At 33.9% G+C, this 10,000-nt stretch overlaps 2 protein-coding genes across 5 annotated transcripts in view; one reads left to right on the top strand and one right to left on the bottom strand.

Moving 5' to 3' along the window:
- Positions 1-3,705, bottom strand: part of LOC138867394 (protein TonB-like) — a 4,234-nt gene extending 529 nt beyond the window's left edge. The window contains exon 1 of the mRNA XM_070142777.1: positions 3,595-3,705. Within this exon, the coding sequence (XP_069998878.1) occupies positions 3,595-3,705 (111 nt within the window). The remainder of the gene's footprint in view (positions 1-3,594) is intronic.
- A 4,081-nt stretch (positions 3,706-7,786) lies between these two features.
- wapl (wings apart-like) overlaps positions 7,787-10,000 on the top strand; it is a 23,446-nt gene continuing 21,232 nt past the window's right edge. Inside the window, exons 1-2 of one of the 4 annotated variants that reach the window (XM_027372405.2) lie at positions 7,787-7,892; positions 8,856-9,098. The gene's annotated coding sequence lies outside the window, so the exon portion shown is untranslated. Of the gene's footprint in view, positions 7,893-8,004; positions 8,601-8,855; positions 9,099-10,000 lie in introns of those variants that run through there. The other 3 variants (XM_027372389.2, XM_027372399.2, XM_027372412.2) reach the window with 3 other exon arrangements.

Here is a 10,000-nt window from a genome sequence, read left to right as displayed (position 1 = left end):
ATGTTTCTCATTTATATTTAGGCAGCGAAGGCAGAAAATAATTTTTGGATTTTTGATGTTCTCCGAATCGTCATTTTTATATATATACAAATGTTTCAAAAAAGCGCACGTCAGAGATTAAACCCCACCCCCCTTGGGCACGATTTGGACGCTCATAAAAAGGATGAAAAAATAGATTACCACACACAGGATAAATGACAGAAAAGGATGAACGCTTTAGGAAAAAAATATATAAAAATAAAAAAAATAAAAAATAAAAAATAAAAAGACTAATATCCCTATCACATTCTAATCAAAACATATGTTATCGCAATCATCACGATATCGGGGAGTGTCATCCATAATTCATGTTTTTAGCGAATACGATTTGGTTCTGACATTCCGAGAAACAGAATTACTCGGAACTTCCTATCTATTGCTTCTTTCAGCCGCCTATCTGGTGATACTGACTATCGAATCAGCGGAGACATTCCCTTATCAGTTAACGTAGGCGTGAGACTGTACTGACTGAAGTGTGGGAAGCGACAAAAAAAAAAGTTAAAAGGCCGTGGAAAGAAGGGGAGGAGATAAGAGAAGAGAGAAAGGTGGAAGAGAAGATGAATAGTGGAAAGATGAATTTAGAAGGATCACTGACTATCGAATCAGCGGAGACATTCCCTTATCAGTTAACGTAGGCGTGAGACAGTACTGACTCGAGTGTGGGAAGCAACAAAAAAAAAGTTAAAAGACCGTGGAAAGAAGGGTAAGAGATAGGAGAAGAGAGAAAGGGGAAGAGAAGATGAATAGTGGAAAGATGAATTTAGAAGGATCACTGACTATCGAATCAGCGGAGACATTCCCTTATCAGTTAACGTAGGCGTGAGACTGTACTGACTCGAGTGTGGGAAGCAACAAAAAAAAAGTTAAAAGACCGTGGAAAGAAGGGTAAGAGATAAGAGAAGAGAGAAAGGGGAATAGAAAATGAATAGTGGAAAGATGTATTTAGAAGGATCACTGACTATCGAATCAGCGGAGACATTCCCTTATCAGTTAACGTAGGCGTGAGACAGTACTGACTCGAGTGTGGGAAGCAACAAAAAAAAGTTAAAAGACCGTGGAAAGAAGGGTAAGAGATAAGAGAAGAGAGAAAGGGGAATAGAAAATGAATAGTGGAAAGATGAATTTAGAAGGATCACTGACTATCGAATCAGCGGAGACATTCCCTTATCAGTTAACGTAGGCGTGAGACTGTACTGACTGAAGTGTGGGAAGCGATAAAAAAAAGTTAAAAGGCCGTGGGGAGAAGGGGAGGAAAATGATAAAGATAGGAAGATGAATAAGAGAAAAGAGAAAGATAAATACGAGAAAAGAGAAAGATGACTGAGAGAAAAAGAGAAAGGAGAAGAGAAGATGAGAGGTGGAAAGATGAATTTAGGGAAAATAGGGGAAGAGAAGGATGTTGGTAAAAGGATGAACGAAAGGAGAGAGAAAGAGGTGAAGGATAGAAGAGAAAAATGAATATAAGAAATGAGAAAGAGAAGGAGAAGGAGAATGAACGAAAGGAGAGAGAAAGAGGTGAAGGATAGAAGAGAAAAATGAATATAAGAAATGAGAAAGGGAAGGAGAAAGAGAATGGTGTAATGAAGAATAAAGAAAAAAGGTGGAAAAGAAGGATAAACGTAAAGAAAGAAGATAGAAGGACAAAGATAGAAAAGCAACAATAGGAAAAGAGGTAAGGGAAGGACACAAATAAAAAATAAAACTAGGAAAATGGAAAGAATCGGGGAATTAACCGATCACGCGCAGCCGGTGTGACTATAATCCCGATGGAAAAATTTTAATCACACACCTGTCTGAACGAAATATACTTTTCTTCCCCTAATTTTTATATAAAGGTCACTTTAAAAAAAAAATGGATGGACTAACCTCTCCCTAAGCAACCCTCCCCACCCCCTCCTCCCCCTACCCCACCCCCGCCTCCCCTACCCCACCCCTCCTCCCCCTACCCCACCTCCATTTGTTTGTCGCTTACGTTACGAATTTCCTAGAAAAGACGAAACGGAAACGATTTGTTTGTTTCCCTATGTTTTTTTGTTTGTTTGTTGTTTTAATCTTCATGTTGCTTTAATCTTTAATCTTTAATCTTTATGTTGTTTTAATCTTTATTTTTGGAAACATTCGCTTTTTGTATGTCTGTGTGTTTCTATTTGTCGGTTAGAGTGTTTTAAATCCGTTTATTCTTTTCTCGTAATGCCACGCTCAGAAATAAACTAGAATTGCAATCATAATCATAACTACCATTGTGCTAATCACCATATTATCAATAACGTCATTGCGCCTATTGCTCATACAACTAACACCGATTTTATAATAACCATTGTTACTGTGGAGATTCTGTTTCATAATATTATTGCTTCGTATTCTCCAGCGCGGAGATTTTCACCAATGTTAATATTGTGTTGTTGTTGTTGTTGTTTTTTTGCTAAAATAATAAGCTGGAAGGTAAACAGGAAGTGACAATTGTTGAGTTGATATCCACTGACGCAATCGTGTCTATTTATGCGTGTATGTCTCAAAAACACGCACGTATCGATACTATGCAGATATACGTGTCCTGTGATATATATATATATATATATATATATATATATATATATATATATATATATATATATATATATATATATATATATATATATATATATATATACAAACACATATATATACATATATGTATATGTGTATATACATACATACATACATATATACATATATATAATTATATATATATATACATATATATACATATATACACACACACACAAACATACATATATATATATATATATATATATATATATATATATATATATATATATATATGTATGTATATATATATATATATATACATACATATATATATATATATATATGCATATATATATATATATATATATATATATATATATATATATATATATATATATATATATATATGCATATACATATAAAATATGTATATGTACACACACACACACACACGCATATATATATATATACATATATATATATATATATATATATATATATATATATATTTACATACATACACACATACATATGTATGTATGTACATATATACAAATATACATATTTATACATATATATGTATAATATATGTATGTATATAATTACAAATATATATATTTATGCATATATATATATATATATATATATATATATGTATATATATATATATTTATTCATATATATATATATATGTATATATATATATATATATGCATATATGATATATATATATATATATATATATATATATATATATATATATATATATATATATAATGTATAATTGTATATATGTACATACATACATATGCATGTGTGTATGTATGTAAATATATATATATATATATATATATATATATATATATGTATATATATATATATTTATGTACATATACATATTTTATATGTAAATGCATACATATATACGTATTTATATACGTGTGGTATTATTTTTCATTATCTATATCATTGGTGTTGTTATCATTATCTTTGTTATCAAAATCGCTGCCATTATCATAGCATTACTGTCACTACATCATTGCCATTACTGTCAATATCACTGTCATTATTATCATTATCATTCACTGTTGGCTTGGAAATGATTATCTTGATGGTGATGATAACCATTATAATCATGATCACTATTATCATCATCATCATTATTGATTTTGTTGTTGATACAGCTCTTTTTACTGTTTATAAGAAGCATCAAAATAACGTTTAATTTAGGGAAACGAGAGTAAATACTTTACTTCATTTATTGAAATACATAGAGACTGATTCATAGGAAGATAGAATGATAGACATATATAAACAGACAAAAATGGACGAGATGGATGGATAAAGTTATGATATCTCACGAAATATGAAATTTCTCTTGACGTCCACTGTAACAGAAGAGAATATATTACGAATACTTATATAAACAGTGTATATACACACAAATGTATATGTGTATATATGTGCACACACACACACACACACACTCACACACACACGATGTAAAAGATATTAATGCAATTCTTTCGTTATTAAGTTATTTATCTAAGCACTAACACTTGCCATCTCACATAATATATCTTCTAAAAACAGTGCCGGGGTGACCACATTCTCTGAAAGAGTAAGTACTTATATAGACCTTACTGATGACTATGAAGAGACGTATTAGAAACGAAAATTTAACATGCCTCACACGAACGTAACAAACGACCTACCAAAAGCACAAAACGTTTCACTGTAACTCCAGAATTTACACATTCTCGTCGAAATATTTCCCTGGATCTATTTCCATTATCTTGTAAATAACTGTTCTCGTGATTTAATTTTCACTTTATCGATATGACGAAGAAAGAAAACGGATTTTTTGGGGAGTCGATACCTTTCTCAACAGCTGACATTAATTTCGTACACCTGGTTGGCCAATTAATCATTTCATCAAGCAGTTACCTGGCGATTAGCAACTTCCAATCGGCAATTCTGAATCATTAACTTAGTAAACATTAACTTAGCACCTGTAACTTGGACATTATTATTATTAATCATTAACTTAGCACTTGTAACTTGGACAACTTCTTTTGCCTTGTAACTTAGTAGCTTTCACGAGTAACTTAGTATTGTTCACCTGGCAACTGCTCATTATTCACCTGGCAACTTAGAATTGTTCACCTGGCAACTGAGTATTGTTCACCTGGCAACTGAGTATTGTTCACCTGGCAACTTAGAATTGTTCACCTGGCAACTGAGTATTGTTCACCTGGCAACTTAGAATTGTTCACCTGGCAACTTGCATTCATTCACCTGATACCTCGGCTTCATGTGGCAATCTGGCAACCCTCTATCATATATATCATATAACTGGCAACTCACACTCAGTTGACAATGGAGTGAAACGAAAAATGACAAAAAAGCAACGTCCATAATGATGGTAATGACGATGATAATGATAAAAACAAATGTAATGATGATAAACATAGTATTAGAAATGATAACAATGGTGATAATGATGATGGCAATGATGATAATGATGATAATGATAGATAATGATGATGATAATAATGATAATATCAATAATAATGAAAATGAAAGTGATGATAATAGCAATAATGATACTAATGATAAAAGTAATAATGATATTAATGCCAATAATAGTAATGGTAATAATAGTAATGATAATGATAATTATTATAAAGATTGTAGCAATGATAATACTAGTGATAATGATAACAATACTAGTGATGATGATAACAATAGTAATAATAATGATAATAATAATAATAATGATGATAATAATAATAATAATAATAATAATAATAATAGTGATAATGATAATAATAATAATAATAACAACATCAATGATAGTGAAAATTACTATAATGATAATAACAATAATAAAAAGTAACCATCATAATGATGATAATAATAGCAATAATAATGATAATGAAATCAATTGATAATATCAATAATGATAATTTATAAAAAAAAATCGTTATTGGTATTGACATAGTGATAATGATAACAATGATTATAATGATATTGATTTTGATATAAATAACAATAACAATGATAATAGTGATAATAATAATAATATTAACGATATCCATAATGATGATAATGATAGTTATCATAATGATGATAATGATGATGATAATAAGAATAAGAATGATAATAATAACAGAATAGCAATAACAATGATGATGATGATAATAATGATAATAGTAATAATAACAATGATAATGATAATAGTAATAGTAGTAGTAGTAGTAACAACAACAACAAAACAAGAATAACAATGATAATGATAATAATAATAATAATGATAATAATAACAGCAATACTTATAACCATGATAATGATAGTAATAATAATAACTATGGTACCAATGATAATGATATAATACCAACAATAATGATAATCAATATTGTCATTATCATCATCATTACTATTGCTACTATGACAATGTTATTATCACTGCAATCACCGATATCATTTTGATTATTTTTATCATCACCTTTGATATCCATAATGCTAAAAAAAATATTTTTTATTATATTATCATCGCAAGTATCTTATCACGTGGCAATTCCCATATCATTTCAATATCATCTGTTTTTCATACTGATAAAAGATAAACATTTGAACTTTATGATTTCACGACAGAAAGCTTTGTATTAAAATATTTAAGCGAAAAAAAACGAGTTCATTGCTATCTCCCAGAAGCAATAAAGGGATGACTCAGCTAAACGTAAATAAAGAAAACGGGAAACAGAAGCCACGACTAAACGTAACTGGAGAGATAAGAGTTTCGTAATATATGATAATATATACACAAATATATTCTGTTATTGCTAATTTTCGTATGTAATTCATCTTAACCTTCGTTATTTTCCCGTTATGTTTCATACACGAGAAGAGAACAGATCCAGCACAACAGCCGTTAACGATAAGATGAAAAATCCAAGTCATGGACAAGCACACAAAAAAGGAAGAGAGTTTTGCTTTCATACGCCTGTGATAAACTGGTATGAATCCTGTATAAAAGCAAGTAAAGAACTGACATTCTGGCGTAAATTTGGGAACAGGAACACAAACCTACCAGACCTTTGTATAAACTATAATAAAGCTAGTATAACCTAATAAAGAACAACATCCACATCTAAACTCTAGAATAAACCTAGCACTCCCTAGTAAAAACCTATTATGAAACTCTTCTAATCCTTTGATATACACCTAACACACCCTTTGCGTAAACCTTGCGCAAAGCCACCATAAACCCAGTATAAACCACATAAACATATAAAAAGTTATATATATAAACCTATATAAAGCTATGTATACCTTCTTATGACGAACTTTGCAATACTAAATAAAAGTACCCCAGCTGCCATTTACAAACTGACGTCATTGCAAACATTTTCGCAACGAAGGCAAAATCAGGTGCACATTGAATTTTATAACAAAATGAATCCACAGGCATGGCTTAATTCATCACTCAATCGCCCTTTTAATTCTGTTGAACTTTCGAGGTGTATGAGGAATTAAATCGGTTATCAGAGTTTATTAGTCGTAACAAAATGACATCATGTTGTGTAATAGATCCTTAATCAAACGCAGAAAAACGCATATTTTCGAGTCTAGAGAAAGTCCAGAGTTTATAAAAAAGAAGAGAGAGAGAGAAAAAAAAAACAGAGTTGTCATTCTGGTATAAAACTTTCTCTTTAGTCAAATAGTCATGCAATGCCGTTATCTTATAAACATCAGATAACAGATGTTATTAACGCACGGCAAAATATTGATAATTTGAAATTGTACAGGGAGTGTGATAATAAGGAAAACTGCGCATTTGAAACTGACAGTACTGGGTCAATATCTTTACTATTTCTGATGCAAAATAGCCTTTATATAACTTACAAATAATGCTGAACTCATTTTTTACACTATCATTAACTATTTTCAACCTTAAAGTTTATTTTATAATCTCACCCACTTCATTATTTACATACGACGCATTAGGTCACTCGCACCTTTGTATAAAACCTTTCAAACGATCTTCCTTAAAAAATCATTTGTAAAGGAAAAGAACGGCATTTTCCCAAATAATCTCGAATTTCATCGACATCCTTTAGCATCCACAAATCAAGCACAAATTAGCAAAAGTCAATTAGAGCGGCGATTATTACCCACTGCCTTTAGACTCAGGGTCCCTAGACTTCCTGCCGTGTATCCCTCCGCTCCCTCCCCAGCGGCCGAGGGAGAATCGCCCTTATGCCTCACCGGCCTAAGACCCATTTTAGAAACCGCATAATCTACTCCGAATCTACACTTAGGTCAATATATTCTCCCAAACCTTCGCAAAAGGCCCGGAAAAGCGACGCTAAATTCCGCCCGAGTCCGGAGAAGCGGGAGAGGAGGCGAGAGGGGCGTCGGACGCGGAATAGAAAGTGGGAGAGGGAGGCGAGGGTTCCAGAGGGCTTCACAGGCGATAATGGCGGAATATGAAAACACTCGGCCGTTCCTACTGTTGTGGACGCTGTGATGGTCGTCTTGCCCACACGATGGCCCTCTGATCTCCGCTCGGAAGGTAGGATTCGCGCCCTGGAAGCCCCGGAGAGGAGGGGAGGGCGGCCCCGAGGGAGAAAAATCGAGTGAAAAACGTTTCTCTGCGGCCGCTCGTATCTGGGTCGACGACCAGCCTGTTCCTCTCGGGATTCGCTCGCCCTGGGCCTCCGTCGCCTCTCCTGCCGCCTCGCCCTGGCCTTCCGAGCTGCCCCAGGGCCTCGCGAGCCGGGGAGAGGGCGCGGGCGGGGAGGAGGAAGGGCTGCGAGAATCCCGGGTTGGCCTCGACCTGTGGAGGGGGACCCAGGCCGCTTGTTTTCCTCGGGTTTCCTCTCGTGTCCCCCTCCCGCTGGCCGCCGGGGGGCGCCCGGGGCTCGCTCGGGGGTTTCTAGTGCAAGGCAGAAACCAGAGACCTCGGGAGTGCGGCCGTGACTGCGTCTCTTGAGGGCGTGAGGATCCGTTGAGTGATCACCCAGGAGGTCATTAACAGTGGACCGTATTTTGTTTTTTTTATTGTTTTCTTCGTCAGTGGGAAAAGATGCCATGTTTTGGAAAAGAAATGTGAAGTTGTAATGGGTTTGTGAAGCTCCCTGAAGTGCAGTGTGTGTGTGTTTGTGTGTTTTTTTTTTTTTTTTTAATATCCAAGATGGAGACCTTTTTTTAAAGACTTTCCATCAATATTGATTCTTGTTTTTTGGTGCCGCACCTTCTAAAATGTTGTGTTTGCTTTGCAGTGAAACGGAAAAGAACTGTGTGTGATTCGAGTGTCGGTGTTTGCCGCGCGTGAAGGGGTGATTATGGACATGATACCATTCCTCAAAGAGTAACTGTTGGAGACGATGGCGAGAGAGTGACAGTAAAGACAAAATCTGCTGGGTGTCTGCTGCCTTGTTTGTACGTCCGCTGTATTGTTATGAGTACAATATTGTGTGTGAAATCATCGTTTGGGATGTACAAAGGTCTGTTTACACTGAAAGGTAAGCATACGGAGACGTTTCTGTTTGGTTTGTGTGTTGTGCTTGTTAGTTTTCTCTCATATAAAGCATTTATATTTTTTTAGCATAAATCTTTGGTTTAGACATACCAGGCTTACTTGATTGTCTACTTTTCAGCTTTTATTAGGTATGCAAAGTTATTTCAAGTTTGCCATAACATCGTGCAACAATTCAGATGCAAAATACGACCCAGGGAAATTTTCTGTTTGTAACTTATAAATAAATACCAAGAAATTAGTGTTATCAATATGTTACACCATATTCTGAGTGGCATTTAAGGGTTTGAACCTGGGAAACTTACTAGTCTTATGGTGGAGAATATTTTCAAACTCTAAGGCACACATGTATTTGTTGGAGGACATGAGGATGAAAGATGAAAACAATGAAGAGACAAACTAGAAAACATACATTGTTTTGGCTTCAAGTTGTCCAGTCAGAGTCCTGCACATTAATATAGATTGCAGTATTAGTTTTTTTAAATTATAATATTGATTATTACATAAGGGAATGTCGTCTTTAGATCCAAGTTATTCCTTTGTATATATTAGAGGTTGAAATGAATTCAAATAGTTTTATGTAAGTTATTCATTTGACAGGAATTCAGCCAAGTCATTGGTGTAAAAAACAAACATGAGAATGAAATACTAATGCAAATTATAGCATCACTGGATATTTAGTATTAGATTATAGGTGAGCCAAGCTACGTCTCAATCTCACCAATGTTTTCCCTAACCTTTCCTACCCTACCCTATCCTAACCTAGCTTGGAATAATCTAAAATAGCCCCAGAAATTAAAGCAGGCCAAACCTGATTCATGGACTAGCCCACCGCACCCCTCAGTTACATACTATAACAGGTTCAGGTTACAAACCTTGATTGGTAGA

This window comes from Penaeus vannamei, chromosome 30, assembly GCF_042767895.1.
Source record: "Penaeus vannamei isolate JL-2024 chromosome 30, ASM4276789v1, whole genome shotgun sequence".
NCBI lineage: Eukaryota > Metazoa > Arthropoda > Malacostraca > Decapoda > Penaeidae > Penaeus > Penaeus vannamei.
Note: the sequence above shows the minus strand (reverse complement) of the source record. Positions and strands in the feature narration are given on the sequence as shown.